The 15599-nt window shown below is 50.4% G+C and overlaps 1 protein-coding gene across 4 annotated transcripts in view; it reads right to left on the reverse strand.

Annotated features, from left to right (window-relative positions):
• Nucleotides 1-579: 579 nt before the first annotated feature.
• STEAP3 (STEAP3 metalloreductase) overlaps nt 580-15599 on the reverse strand; it is a 41438-nt gene continuing 26418 nt past the window's right edge. For 3 of the 4 annotated variants that reach the window (XM_081051573.1, XM_081051574.1, XM_081051572.1), the window contains 2 exons: nt 10309-10473; nt 580-3310 (listed from right to left, as the gene is read on the reverse strand). In XM_081051573.1, the coding sequence (XP_080907699.1) occupies nt 3035-3310; nt 10309-10473 (441 nt within the window). In that variant the 3' untranslated portion in view covers nt 580-3034. Of the gene's footprint in view, nt 3311-8482; nt 8560-10308; nt 10474-15599 lie in introns of all 4 variants that reach the window. The other variant, XM_081051575.1, reaches the window with a different exon arrangement.

A 15599-nucleotide genomic window follows, 5' to 3' on the forward strand; every position in this document is an offset into this window, starting at 1 on the left:
ATGATCTGTGTGGGTAGAGATCTGTGTGCACCGGCTTATGGGCTGTAGACTATAGGCCAGCAGACACAAAGGGAACATTTAAGCCCTCGTTACTCAGTGTCTGAGGACCAACACCATCCGTGACACCTGGGAGCTTATTAGAAATGCATAACCTCAAACCTTATCCCAGACCAACGAACCAAAACCCGTATGTGAACAAGATCCCTATGCAACTCTCATGCACATTATAGTTCTAGAAACACTGGTTCTCTAACCTACATGCAAGGCTGCAGCCTGTAAACTACAGTGCAGACACTGCTCCCTCCAGGAAGCTTTCCCCGCCCCTCTGCGGGCCTTGATGCTCCATTCGTGTCCCCCTGCTCTTGTCACCTGGATCTCGCAGGTTTCCTTACCGGCCTGTAGCTGTAGGTCTGCATGTCTGCCCTTCTGCAGAGGTGAGCTCTAGCCCAGATCATTCCACACTAACCTTGCACATTGCCTAACTCAGAGCAAGCTCCAGTCAGAAGGCTCATTGAGCCAATGAACGAATCAGTGGGCAGGTGATGGACACGACAGGAATACTCGTAAAAGCCTGAAATTCACAGACGGTTAGGTGTTTATTTTCGCTGCTTCTTAGATAAGCTCTATAGTGTCAAAACACACAGACTCTTTCAATGGCATACATTTTAAATGTCCACCTCTGATTGTGGTATTGAGGATTCCCAGAGTACGCTGGTTCAGGCACTTTCGTACCCAGAGGCACACAGAATTTCCCAGGCTCTAAGTGAGTGACCCGCTCTCTTGTGGATGCTGTTGCCAGCTGCCTGGTGAGGTAGGAAGAGCAGCAGCAGACACAAGATGAAGGCCAAGCCCACAGCCCATCCTGCCTTTCAGGAGTTGGTTATCCAGTTGGCAGGTCCCCGGTTGCACCTGCTCCTTCCTGCCACCCACCTTGGCATTCTTTCCCTTCTGAGGAGCACCTGCAGCAGGAGGTAGGCAGGGAAGGGGAGACAGCACACTGGACTTTGCCCCGTGTCAACATCTTTGGTGTAAAGAACCACCCCAGGCCCGGGGAGGCTGGGAGAAGGGAAGGCAGCCAGTACTGACTAGGGCTGGCGAACCTGGGTGGTTTCCAGCTGCCCGCGTTCTCCCTGCTGCCTATTAGCAGGAAACTGCTGGGCCCTTCTTTTGCCAAGCAAGTGCCAAAAGCTCTGCTTTGCCTGCCTCCTTTGCAGAAAGCCTCTCTGAGCGCCATGGCTGCTGCTCCATCAGAGCCAATAGAGACAGGCTTCTGCCGCCCAGCCTCAAAGCACAGACGGAAAACACCTGCAGGAAGCGATTGCTTTTGCTGCGCTGCCTTCCTTCCATCGGTCACTGGCCTAATGAGACAGTCTTACCCTTGGCTTCTTTTTCCCCTCCTTTTTCACGAAAGGACCCTAATGTGCTCCACAGACATGAGCTCATGAAGCCTCCCTGGGGAGGCAGGGGCAGCCTCTCCCCGTAGCACTATCTGCTTAGCCTTTGCCGGCTAGACTCTGTTCCATCCTAAGAGGATCTCTGACCCAGAAGACCTAGGAAATGAGTGGGACCCACATCTCCCGTTCAGAGTAGAGTTCAGTGTGCGTCTCACTGATGTTTTCCATCACCCCCTTTGTGTTCAAAGGTGCTTTTTGTGTGTGGAGATGACATATTACCCTGATTCTGCCAGAAGCTGGTGGGCGGGTGGAGCGCTTGGAGGAGAACAACTAACTGTGTCCACAGGGGAAGTGAAAACAGTTTCAGTATGAATCAGTGAGGGATGGCAGATGATTCAAGGGCACACGTCCTGTGGCCCTGGCTGTGGTCCAGCCTCTTACGCTTTGGGCAACAGCATTTCAAGTTTGTAGCTTTGATGGAAAAAGACCCTCCTAGCTATTTTGAAATTTGACCCTCCAATAAGAGGAACTTGGAGCCAGTGTGGTTTTCTGGGTGCTCAGAAGGCGGGTTCTCTGCCCAGCAGCAGCAGGGGATATCCGAAGAGATCCCCAGTGTTTTTCCACAGGACCAGTTTCATGAAGACGATCGGTCCCGGGCCGGGTCCCCAGAAGGGCTCGGCTGTTATTCTGCGAGCTCTGCCCTGTGTTCCCCTCCCCCTGGACTGTTGGAGGGTCTGCTCTAGGCCTTCCTGGAGACATTCAAACTAATGATCTAAAATGTGAGAAGGCACAGCGGTCGAAAGAACGGTCATCACCAACTTAAAGGAGGGAAAGAAATGACACTTGTTCTCAAGACAGGGTTCATTAGTGGCTCTGGGAGGAGGTGACTTCACACTCCCACAGGAGGATCAATTTGCAGCGTCAGTGCTGACTTCTGACTAAGGAAAAAATCTCCCCAGCTTAGGGAGGACTGGGGGGAGCAGCTTCAGCCCCGAACTCCCTCCCGGCCCACCCCACTCCCCCAACCTGGCAAAGAACCCGCAGGGCACAGACACCAGGCTCCCCGCACCTCCTCGCTCCCACTGAAGGTTGGAAGAGCAAGGGAGGAGCCGCACCTCCTGCTCCCTGGTGACTCTTCAGCCTGGTGCCGCCTGGCAAGGCTGGGCTCCAGGCAGAGCTGCTGTCGGCCATGCCACCTTAGAACCCCAGCTCTGCAAAAGCCTTGGCAAGGTGGCAAAAGGGGAGTGGGCGGCACAAGTGGGTCGACTCCACCAAGATACAAGCCCCTCTCTGCCTTATCTCTGCAAATGCCACAATAGTGTGAGTTGCTGTTCTAACATCTGGCACTTGCTTTTAAATCTACACGTTGAAATCTCAGGGACTCAACATTTTAGCTAAATAAGTATAATTGCAAATCCTGTTATATATATGAAATATATATGAACATATATATCACATGTGTGTCGTTCTGAATATTATTGAATACATTTGCGTCCCGGGAATTTGGACTTTAAACCACCAATTTGTGCCCATTACACCGTGCTGCACGAGCAAGAAAAGAATCCCTGACAGGCTCAGGGCCCTGCGTCTGGTTTTCAGGGCCCTGCATCTGGTTTCCGGAGCCAGGTGTGGCAGGCTCCTTACACGTGGCTCGTCTTCTGGGTGTGGTCCGTTGGCAGTGTGAACTTGACAGCACTGTCCTTCTCCCAGCCCCTCCGGATCTTGGCGAGTCTGCGGCGTAAGCAGGGCAGGAGGAACAGACTTTTGGCCAGGATGACGACGCAGGGCACCAGCAACGTGAGCGTGAAGGTGGGAGGCAGGTAGAACTTGTAGCGGCTCTCCTCGAAGGCGCGGGTCCAGCCGTAGGTGAGCGTGTGCAGAGTGCTCAGCACCAGGGCCACAAAACCCAGAGAGGACTGTGGGAGAAAAGAAGGCTGGAGTGAGGGCCCAGGGATGAGGGACACCTGATTCCACCAGTGGCTCCTCTGCTTGCCTGGCAGAGGGGAAGGAAGGAGTGTGGCTCTAGCCATCAGGGCTCTGGGTTCAAATCCCAGTCCTATTATCCACCCTCCGCATGATCTTATCACTACCTAAACTCTCTGAACCTCAGTTTCCCCAACTGAAAACCAGGAATAATGCTTCTACCCTGAAGATGTAGAAGGATTAATTGATTTGTGAGGATTCGATAAAATAACTGTTATTTGTGCCTTTGGTGGCTGCCAGAGGACTTTAAATATTCAAAGAAGTTTAAAAACATTTTACTGGGTTTGTGTGTTTCAATGTATATTAAAGGAACAAGTGTCTGCTAGCATAGCCAAATCGTAAATTTCACAGATTATACTTGGCCTAAGGCCAGATACAAAAGTGAATGAATTTTAAGTTGATTCAAAGATAAACACAAAGTACACAATGTACTTGAGGTGGATTTGGCATCGATAGTGCAGGTGGCTTACCAGGCCTGCAGGCTGGGTGACTGACACTGTACGTAAAGCCTAGGACGCCGTGCAGATGCTCTGAGGGTGCTGGGCCCTTCCCACCCGCCCACACACCGAGTCATGAGCACCGGGTGGAAAGCCCCCCAGGACTGCTCTCCTGCCCGGAAGGAGGTTGATGACCATGGGGAGATCAAGAGCATCGCAAATCCAGACAGAAACAGTCCAGGTCATCTAACAACGGAGCGCCCCACCCTTAAGCCACGTACAGGTCACGTCCAGCTAAGGTGAGCTCCTTGTCAGGTGCCCCATACACAGATGGCTCTCTGCGAAGTGTACGTGAGAATAGCTGCAAAGAGCTGCTCGCTAACTCCAGCCTTGGGGAGGCTTTTGCGTGTCACGTCTCTTGTGGACTACAAATGAAGCCCTCTAGATACTACCGGTGGTGGTGGTCTCGACAGGCACTGTGACCCCGGGCAAGTTGCGTAATCAGCCTCAGTGAGAAGTGATTCCAAAAGCTAAAATCAGAGATGCAGGGGCAGTGCTCTACAGATGGAACATTCTCCAGCCCCTAGATGGAGAGCAGAGGGGACCGAGGGTTAGGGCTTGTGGGGGACGAAGGGCAGGTCTGATGGATTCTGTAAACACCGAGGCACCACTGAGAGATTTGGGGGCAAAAGAAACCTATTTTATTACACAGGAAATGAAAAAGCAGTGACCCATCAAGCAATGAACAGAACACGCGCATCTTCTCCAAGGACTCAATGCAAGGGTTTCACTGAAATGTGGCAGCATGGCGGTACCTCAGCGTGTTCTTTATAGGTTGGTTTGGAGCTTTCCACAGAGAAGCTGCCATGGGGCTTCCTGGATTTCCTTGCAGCCCACCTTGTCAGCATCAATACAGAGGCTTGGCTAAAAGACACTGTCTTGTTTGCACTCCTCTCAGACACTTTTCTAAGTGGGTCTGATTTTGCACCATGCCTCATTCTCACTCCTCCCTGGTGTGGGGGCTGCTCTGTTGGTATCCACTCTAGTACAATCACTAGGATAGTGAACCTCAGTCAGTGGAAAAACACGGTTTGGAAGAATTGCTTGTAATGCTTTTATTTAAAACAATAATAAACATTTTCTAATGACTATCCACTATACGTTCATAGACAGGTTCCCAAGTACTGTATTTTTGACCCCAGTGAAAATACTAGCTGCCAAAGATCTCCAGTCTACCCTTCTTAGCCACCTCCGGAGGTTCTTGGCTTGTGACCATGTCAAGGAACCTTTTATCCCGTTCTTCACAACATCCTGGCTCGACACAGCCCACTGCGAGAGGCCATGGTTGGTTGTACCACTACCCACTTGCTTCTCATGTCGTATTAATATGGCCAGCCCCCAAACGGAGGCCTCCTTGACTGTGAATCCCATAGAACCAAATCCTTGTCACTTTCAGACACGTCTATCAAGAACTCGAAATCTAGCAAGTTCTGAACCACACCAACACTTTCCAAGTTCTGATCTATTGACATTGAAGAAGACTGGGGTTAAAAAGGTCCCCAGCACTGAAAAAACCATTTACAAACACACATCTGATAAGGGGTTAATATCTAGAATATAGAGAGATCTATTGGAGAGATGTATACACCCATGTTCATAGCACCATTATTCACAATAGCTAAAGTGTGGAAGCAACCCAGGTGTCCACTGACGGATGAATGGGTTAGGAAAATGTGGCGTATATATACAACGGACTGTTATTAAGCCTTAAAAAGTACAGAAATTCTGCCAGTGCTACAACGTGGATGAACCTTGAAGACATTATGCTAAGTGAAATAAGCCAGTCACAAAAAGACAAACGATTCCACTTTTATGAGGCAACTGTGTAGTCAAAACAATAGAGACAGAAAATAGAATGGTGGCTGCCAGGGGCAGGGGGAGGGGGAATGGGGAGTTATTTAATGGACACGGTTTCAGTTTTGCAAGATGAAAAGAGATCTAGAGATAGACGGTGGTGATGGTTGCACAATATGATTTCACTTAATGCCACTGAACTGTATAATTAGAAATGGTTAAGATGGTAAATTTTGTTATGTGCATTCTGCCACAATGAAAAAAATTAAGCGGCGGGGAGAAGGTCCCAGCACTGACCATCAGAAATATGAACAAGCCTGCCAACCATCCTGATGCTCCCGGCCAGCTGCCCAGCTGCAAACCCTTGCTCAGCCTACTGGCCTGGATTCATGGGGGTTTGCTGAAATGGCTGGGAAGTGCCTTTTGTCCCTGAGAGTTTATCAGTCTGAGACTGTGGTTTGCAAATCTGGCTACACGTTAAAATCACCCGAGGAGCTTGGGAAACTATTAATGCCCAAGCTGCAGTGCCAGAAATGCAGATTGAATTGGTTAGGGCTCAGACATCGGTAGCTTCTAGAAGTTCAGCAATGGCGAATGTGCAGCCAAGACTATGAACCACTAATTTAGGAGGCTCTCATCATCCAAGCACGTCTAGCTTCAAGGTGAGGAGTCGTCATGGCCCCACTGTCCGGGCCATTTGCTGGCGTGAACCTGGACCTGTCTGTTCCTTTGACAAAGACCCACAAGGGCCTCGATGCTCCCACACTGTGCATCGTGGGGCTTCCCAGACGCTGCAGCAGTGAGAACCCACCGGGCATAGGGGCCTAGCCCTGGTGGCCCTAGTGAGGCCTTAGTGTCTCCTTCAGTGACATGCCCTGGAGCCACCGTCCCCAGCCCCTAATTTGGCGAGTGATGGATTGCGCTGGGCATGCAGAACATACACTGGGAGTATGGAGACACTCAACTGGTTCATACATCCTTATCCTTTTGCCACCCCGAAATGCCATGGTGACAGATGGCAGGAAGCCCCAGCCTGGGGCAGTGGTTCACAGAGAGCACTGCCAGCCACGGGCCAGCCAGTAACAAAGCGCCTTGTGACTTTCCAATCCCAGTGGGAGCCTGGAGGATTCCAGCAAGTTTGTTTTCAAAAACTCTCCTTGGGAACAATTTAAAAATCCCAGAACAGCTAAAGGAGGCCCAAAGCAAGGGAGGCATTGTTATGGGGCGATTAATAACCACCCTGCCCCAAGCGAGGGCCATTTTTATTATTTATAAGCTTGTTAGCAGAAAAGAAGCAGCCAGGTCCTCAGGTAGCTCCTCCTGGTGCCCAATTACTGTGGCATGGATGCTCGGGACCCTGGGTCAGAGCTGGTCTGTCGTTATTTCAGGCCGGTGACTGGAGCAGGCAAGGTCTCAGGAAGGCCCTCTGACTTTGGGGCAGCACCAAGGTGCTAAGATCTGAATCCTAATTTCTCTGTCCAGGTAAGCTGCACTGATCTGGGTATTTTGCAGTCTAATGCTGTTTCATTGGATTAATTAGGAGCAGTTACCACAGCCAAAAAACCAAGCCAAAACAGTAATACCACCACCCAAGCAAACAAAAACCCAAATTAAAAACTATGAAAACAGCACTGAGAACAAAAGGATAAAGGAAGCACAAGTCACCTCTATGGAATCAACACACCTTTAGCTGTCATATCATTAAAGACCCAGGGGTCAGGCCAGACCCACTGAGAACCATGGCCTCTCCGTAGACAGTCTGCAATCCTCCTGTTGACCTGCTGCGGTCACGTGGGGCAGGGGAAGGAAATGGGGCCTAGGGTGCCCCTCACTGGCAGTGCTAAGTTTAGAGGGATGCCTGCAGCTTAGCTCAGACATCAGACAGCCACTGTTGGGTGCATGTACAACTCAAATCCTCCTGATGACCACCGCAAGTGGACAGACATAAATGAGGACATAAGATGCTCTGAGAGGCTCAAAAATTGTCTGAAGGGCTAGAAAGTGGAGGTCTTGGGACTGAAACCTGGGTCTGCTGGCTCCAAACCCAGGGCCCCTCCCCAGAGGCTGCCACACACTGCGTCATGCACACCTGAGAGTCACCTGAGCGGCTGCCCAAAACTGACTTCCATCCCCGGGCATCTGAGTCCATAGGTCGGGGACGGGCCTGTGTATGTGTATTTCTCCAAGAAAACTTTTTTGATGGTGGCTCATAGTAAGAACCACATTTTACATTAGGGCCCAGGACACAACCAGGCATACCACATATGTATATATAACTACTAAATCAACACGACTGAAAAAATATCTATCCTTACAACACGGAAAGCATTCTGACGTTTTCTTTGCCCTTCTATTCCATTCATGTTTGAAAAAGCTGGCTGTGAGCGGCCGGTTAGCTCAGTTGGTTAGAGCGCATTGCTACTAACACCAAAGTTGCTGGTTCGATCCCCACACAGGCCACTGAGCTGCGCCCTTCTTTTTAAAAAAAGGAAAAAGCTGGCTGTGACCCACTAAATTGATTTCATGACCCATCTGTGAGTGTCAACCCAGTTTGCACACGCTGACGTGGACCATTCTCATGCCCAGGGTCCGAGTCCCTGGGCCTCTCTCCTCTCTCGCTGCCTCCTACTGAACTCAGAAATGGCTGATGGGTAGCATAGTCGGGGATAATGGAAATGTGGCCACATGCTCTAAGAATAATAGCAAAATGCTTTCTATCCTTGTTTCACACATAGTCTCTCCCAGGGCCTCACAGCATCCTTGCAGGGCACTTACTCCATTTTACAAGAGGCTCCGGAAGTAGGTGTGACCTACCCACAGCGACAGCACCCGGATGGCTCCCTGGCGCTCACCGTGCCTCCTCCTGTTTGCACTTCCCGGAGAGGGAGCACCTGTTTTTGTGGACAGAATGTGGGCACTTGATTTCCACAAGTAAAATCCTGCCTTTCTCCTCATCTCTCAGCCTTCCAAGCCCCTTCCTCTTGGCAGTAGCAGGAGGACTTTCTAGTTGTCTTTCGACTCTTTCACTATGTAAAGCAGAGAGTGTGGCTGCACAGGTCCCAGTCAGCTTGGCTAACAAAACCAAATCCTCTAGCTTTTCCAGGCAGCCCGAGCCCGGCTTGTAATCTGCGGCTGCTTAAGGGAGCAGATTTCTGGCGAGGGGAGCAACCTGCAGTCTGTTTTAATTGTGGATAAACCATGCACCCTGGGATACTCCAGGCAGGAACAGGAAAATCCTAGATTTGGGTGTGCGACACATGAGGATTAGTGGCCAAGACATAAAATTCTTTTTTTTTGCCCTTTAATGCCGTCATGTGTCAGCCCTGAGCACTCCTCCAGGGACCTTCCGAGATGTGCGCAGGCAGTGAGATTCAGAAACAGACATACTTAAAAAAAAATGAAAACAAAAAAAAACAGCTCTGTCTTATCCTGAGGTATCTAAGCATTCCCAATCAGAGCGATTACTTTGTGTTACATAAGAGCACTGCACCATCAGCACCCCTCTGAATCCTGTACTGTGTCCTCAATACACAGAGATTTGCAACAGCTTGTTGTTGACATGGGGGTGGATACGATAGCTGTTCTCTGCCCTGACACAACAGCGGTGGCAGAATCCAGTATTAGTCAGCGCCCAGCCATGGGAGGGGATGTGAGTTAATCTGTCAACACTGGGGAGCCGACCATGTGCGCGGTATGGGGAACAGTGGCAGGTGCGACAAAGCAGTGTAAACCAGGTCTCTGCCTCAGTTGTCCTTACCATTGAAACGTGGCTATGCCTGGCTTGTTCCCTGTCACATCCCAGGCCTAGCACGATGCCTGGCATGCAGGAAGTCTCAATAAATAGTTATTGAATGAATAAATGCATAAAGAACCTTTTGTCACTAGTAGCGTTTCTCAGTGTGTGTTCTGTGCAGTGTAGACAGCTGTTATCTGGGGAAAAAGGGGGCAGGGGAAGAGTGCTAATGCACAAATAAGTTTGGTTAACAAGGTTTGTTATTGTAGACGTTACTAGAATTTTTGATGTGCCAAAGAGCGTTGTGAATCTCTTAGGGAGATGCAAATCTTTACTCAAGATTCATTTGACTACAGACCTCCTTTTCTCTGGATTGTTCACAGGAATGGTGTCCTCTGGGCAATGCTGTGTTTCATCCCCTATATACGGTGATCCCAATGCTCACTTCCCATCTGCCCTGCCGGAATCAAAAGGTTAAGGGACCAACAGGGCTGGGTTGAGAAGAGGGTGCTGGGTGGTCAGCTAGGTTCACTTACTGGTTCGCTTATTCCCAATTAGACCAGTGAAATGCCCAATGACTGCACATCATGGGATTTTGTTCAGGAAGCTCAAGAACTGTAGAAACTGACACTGTTTACCCCAGGGTTCAGTGTTCTGTTGCCTAATTGTTTCACATGCGTATGTCTGGCTTCCCCAGATGTCCGGAGAATGAGCTTGTCTCAGGCAGCCCCTTTATCAGGAGACGTGGATGGGCCCTCATGGTTCAGAAGCCCCTGGCATGTGACTGAGTGCTCCTGTTACACCGATTATCAAAGCCGAGGCAGTTTGCAGTGGGGAAGGTGCCTGCACATGGGGGGCGAGGCCAGGGCCACGCTGAGGCTCACTAATGGAGACAGACCTACTTTACCTGAACGAAACTGAACTCCCTCCAGCTGAGCGAGTTTGCAATGGATGGCAGCGAGGTGACAGCCAGCAGGGATAGCGTGCCAAGAGCCAGCACTCCCAGGGACAGATATATCTCCATTCGCCAGACGTTCTCCTCAACCCAGAGGTGACTCTTGTTAGTCAAGACCTGATGTGGATGGAAGGAAAGCCATGAGCATATGGCAATATGAGCGAGTACCTTAGGGTGCAAGACACAGACTTAGTATGCAAGAACGACCAGCATTTCCACATAACACATGCCCGGCTCTGTTCTAAGCTCCTTTCAGGTACCAGATCACTTAATCCTCACACTTATCCCTATTTTAGAGTGACCCCTATTTAGAATGACCTAGAGGTCACTCTTACCCCTATTTTACAGAACAGGAAAATGAGGCAAAAAGATCAAGTACCTTCCCCACAGTCAGGCTCCGCTAGGAGATGGCAGAGCTGGGATCAGGACCCAGGCCATCTGGCTCCAAGGGCTGGGCTCGCTCCCCATGGCTTTCACAGATCTGCCAGCAGCCAGCAACCAGATGGTCACATGAGCTGGGTAAAAGTCCGAAGTCAACAAGACATACAGACCCTCCAAACATGACCACATCACCTGCTTTTCTGGTCCCCCAGTCCCCAAAAGGAGGGAGGGCGGAGCTCTCCTAGCCCAGAATCACTTCAGCCAGATGGGCTCATGCTTCTGCTGCCTGCTTGCCCCACCCCTGGACCCCTTGCCTTCCTGGTCCCCCACGTTGCCCTCGCCACTGCCTCACATTCAGGGCACAAAGACAGACACACACAGACCCTAAACACGTTAACATTTCCTGAGTCAAAGCCCCCAGCACCCACTGAACTCTCCATTTCTGTCTGAGGCATGTAGCTTTGGCTTACCACTGTCAGGCGGCAGAAACTGACGCCCACTCACTACGCAGACCAACAAGCTCTTGTAAAGCGTCTACTGTGTGCCAGGCCCTAGGCTGCAGAGAACAAGGCTATCTGCTCTCACAAAGCTCGGGATCCCCCACTGAGCTCCAGGGACACACAAATAGGGATTTCTACTCACTCCGTCCCCACCTGGGGTGCCCTTGTAGCTGAGCCCTCTCCCAGCCCAGCCAACACTCAATGCATACAGCACCCACACGAGGAAGAACTTTTATCAAGGTCTTTCCATTAGAACCACCATTTTCCCAATGAGACTGGGTAGCGGAGTTCCTGGAAGTCAAGGTGTTGTTGGAGAAACACCATGAAATGCTGGTCCTTTAATTCTACCAGCAGAATGAGGAAGAGTATTTCCATTAGGAAATGTGACAGTGCTTTAGTAGGGCAGGTGTCTGCTTCACAAAACAGAATGACTCATACAGGTTTTCAAGAAACTATTTCAGCAGGAAGAAAATAACCCAAGCCCAGTTATCAGATATAGTATTAAAAATGAATCTAGTGGGCTGAGCAAAATGGTTGAAAAGCTTATGAGAGAAAGTTTAAAAACAACTGAGAAAATGCCATCCTTTGGGTAGTTTTCCTGCGAGTTGAGAATGTTTGCCTCTGTTCTATTTTAGGGCAGGCTGGCTCACTTTGGTGTCTTTATGTCTCCAAAGGACCGAAGTCTGAGGACCCAGAGTCTCACCCTGACCACGAGTAGTGTGTGACTCTGGGCTTCCGTTTCTCCGCCTGAGAGAGTAAGGTCGTGTAAAATCCTGACCCTGCTAGTGTGCTAAGCAAATGTCAGTGTTAGCTACAAAGGTGCGGCCGCTATTACCCGCAGAGGGCAGAGAGGGCTCCTGAATAACTGAGCCGAAGGAGTCTTACTCACACCTTCGCAGCCTTAACAACGGCTGCTAACGAAGTCATCTCCTCATAGCAAGTTGTTTGTTCTTCAAGTATACTTCATTAGTCATTGCTTTCCGTGTTTTGGTGAGATCAGGCAGTTAATGTCACAAGTCAGAGTTTGGATGATTACACACATACCACACTTGCTTGCAAAATGTCTTGTTTTTTTCCTCTAATATTTCCACTCCGCAGGGACACTAGGAAGGGGGAGGTGAGGGGCCTGGATCCAACCACCTTCCTTAGCCTGTGAGATTCTTACCTAACCTACTGAACCCCAGTATTGTACTCAGGGCTCCCCACGACCAGTGTCACACACGGCTGCCTGGAACGTAGAGCTAACAGCTCTCCATTCTTCTAGTAATTCTGCCATGTTTAGAGCTAGTCAAGAACGACAAGGAAAGTGTTTGTCAACAGGAGCTGAAATGCAGGCCTTCATGTGGGATTTCCTTTCCCTGGAGGTTGCGGGTTAGACACTGAAGGACGCAGGGCCAGGAGGATCAGTGCAGTCATAGCACCAGCTCTTCTCCATGTCCCAAGGATGGGTGGTGGGTGGCGAGAGGGTGGTGCCAACAAACAGCCAAACCTGGAGATGGGGGAGGCAGGGTGTGAAAGAGGCAGGCTGTGTGTGTGGGTGGCGGGAGGGAGGGGGGGAGGGGGGGAATGGCCTTGCAGTCCCAGGGCCTGGATTCCAGTGCTGACTCCCTGGGGGCAGTCATGGGACCCAGGGAAGTCCCTTCCCTAGCTAAAGGCATCGCTCTTTCTCCCCATGTTATTACAAAGTTGAAAAGGAGGATGTGTGTGGAATGAGTGGCATGTGCCTGGCATAGATGAGGTGATTAATATAAGTGGCTGGTGCTGTAGCTCCTAATGGGAGCTGGGCAGTTAGATTGGTCCTTGCCCCAGTTTCTACATGTACTCCTCTTAAGAGATGCCTGGTATTGGCTCCATGGTGGCCAAGTTCACAATCAGCCACTCAGTGCACGTGTGCTGGGAATCTGTATTAGGAACCTTTGAGCGGTGGAAGACCCAGTCACAACTCTGAGTCAGGCAGCAGACAGACATGCAAAAGAGCGATTACAAAGTCATGCATAAGCAAAATCATAGAAGTGTGGACAAAAGACATTGTATAGTGGAGAGCATGGGAATGAGGGAGACAGGCTGGGGAAGCTTAACAGAAGTTGGGTTTTGAAGGATAAATAGGAGTTTGTCAGGCTGTCAAGGTGTCCTGGGGTAGGGAGCCCAGGACAAAAGGGATGAGCTTCACCCATTCAGAGAACAATTTGGGAGCAGAGTGTGACATGCCCAGGAGCAGTGGGGAGACGAGGCTGACAAGAGCGGCTGCATCGCAATCTATCATTATCCCGAGGGCAGCGGGGCGGCACTGAGAGCTTTTCAGCAGTGACATGGCCAAATGTGAGTTTCAGACAGTTCTCTCTGACAGCCTAGACTAGATTTGGGTCAAGGGGAAGAAAACAGTGTGGGGGTAAACATTTTCTTTGATCTTGACCTTGATCTTGAAATGCACTTCTAGGAAACCACACAACCAAATGAGAAAGTACTACAGAACTATTAGTTGTTGTCCGTTTCCTTCTTCCCCTCCCACTACCTAAACATGGTCAGAGGTTTTTCTCTACAGCTGGTATACAGCGCTGCTTCCAAGTCTGCAGATTCAGGGGCTTAAAGGAAACCTTGCAGAAAGAGTCTTCTGTGCCCTCCCTAACACAGCCCCTTTCCCCAAAGGCCCAGTAGGGCAGCCACCAGAGGCCCTGAGAGGGTGGCCCAAGGGCAGGCTGGGAGAGCCACACATCAGGTGCCCTGAGGCCCCGCTGTTAGGAGCTGAATGCAGACTAGCCTCCAATGCCCAATCTCAGAGCTTGAGAGCATGGCTGACCCACAGACTATCTATCCAGCATCTGCTTGAACACCTCAAGTTTGGGCAACTCACCACTTCTGGGCTGCTCTGCTCTGTATTAACCCCCTGCCTTCCTCTAACCACCCCCTGTCCCTGACATACCCACAATACCCACATCAGGCCTGGATCTGCTCTCCAGAACTCTGCAGAACAAGTTTAACCCCCTTTGTACGGCAAGTATTCGCTGTCGTGGAGAATGATCCTGTCCTGCGGGAGTGATCGTTGCCTGGCAACCTCCACGAGGGGTGCCTATAGCCCTAAAGGGCTTTGGAACTCAAGGAAACTACCTGGCATATGCCCCTTTGTGCACTGGTATTTGCATCATGGCAAAACTGCGTTAACATACTACCAAGGAGCGCCTTGGCAGGGTAGAGAATTTAGACAAAGGCTGTCAGAGGGTGGTGAGGGGAGCAGGGGTTTGCCTGGGGCTCTAGGGAGAAGGGGCATTTCCTTCTTCCCCTCCCACTACCTAAAATGCCTGCCACTGAGATTTGCCACCTCCTGGGCAGCAAACAGTGCCAGTCCCTGAGGAACCACACAGAGCCTCTTGCCTAGTTGGCTGGCTTTTTTTAGAAGAAAATATCAAAGAGCATCAAAAAAATTAGCAGTGGGAGAGACCTGGATCTACACATCAGGGCTCTGAGGACAAAAGAGGGGCTGTGAATTGCTCAAGGTCAAGGTCTTTGTTCCAATCAGTGATGCTGGAGGACAAGAGCCGAGGGTTCTGGCCTTCAGAGCACCACACCTCCCCACATCTGCTAAGGGAAGGGACAAGACTGTCTGTCTTACTCTCTTCTGGAACCCCAGGGCCCGATACAATAGGTGTTCAATGAATGAATGAGTGAATGACCTGAGCTTTGGGATCATTTACTCAACTGTTCATCAGAGTTGCTTCCCCTAGAGAAAGCAGTATGGATCTGGAGAATGGCTGGATCTGAATCCCATCTCTGTCACCGACTGGCACTGTGACTTCGGTCAAATTACTTAACCTCTCTGTGGCTCATTTTTCTCATCTGTAAAATAAGGGTAGCATAGCACCTGGCTTATAGGGATGAGATAAGGGTTAAATGAATTCACACTGAATATGTAAAGCCCTTAAAATGGTACCTGGAACAGAGTAAGCTTTTTCTTTTTTTTTAAAGTTTGTGACTATTATTTTTTCCCTTCTTATTTCCAGCAGACATTGTGCTTTTCTGCCTGAAGTCTGGGTTTCTCCTTTTCTCTCATGAAAGCCCAGGCAAACAGATGCATGATGCCAGGTGTCCGTGGGTGGGGAAGGACGAGGCCATTTGAGAAGCTGCCAGCAGGGAAGCAGGGGCCCTGAGAGAGAGTAGGGGCTGAGGTCTGTGGTTCCCAGGCAACAGGCCAACCTTGCCTGCTGATCCTGCTCTGGGAGGTGGTCCAGCCTCCGGGGGGTGACTGCATGGTGAGTATACCTGGGGAGTGTACCTGGGGAGGGCCCAGCTCCACCAGGATCCCTGTGTCTCCCAAGCAGGAACAGAAACTGCAGAGGCCATCTGGGCTAGAAAGAGGGGTGGATGAGA

This window comes from Rhinolophus hipposideros (assembly GCF_964194185.1).
Source record: "Rhinolophus hipposideros genome assembly, chromosome: 6".
Classification (NCBI taxonomy): domain Eukaryota; kingdom Metazoa; phylum Chordata; class Mammalia; order Chiroptera; family Rhinolophidae; genus Rhinolophus; species Rhinolophus hipposideros.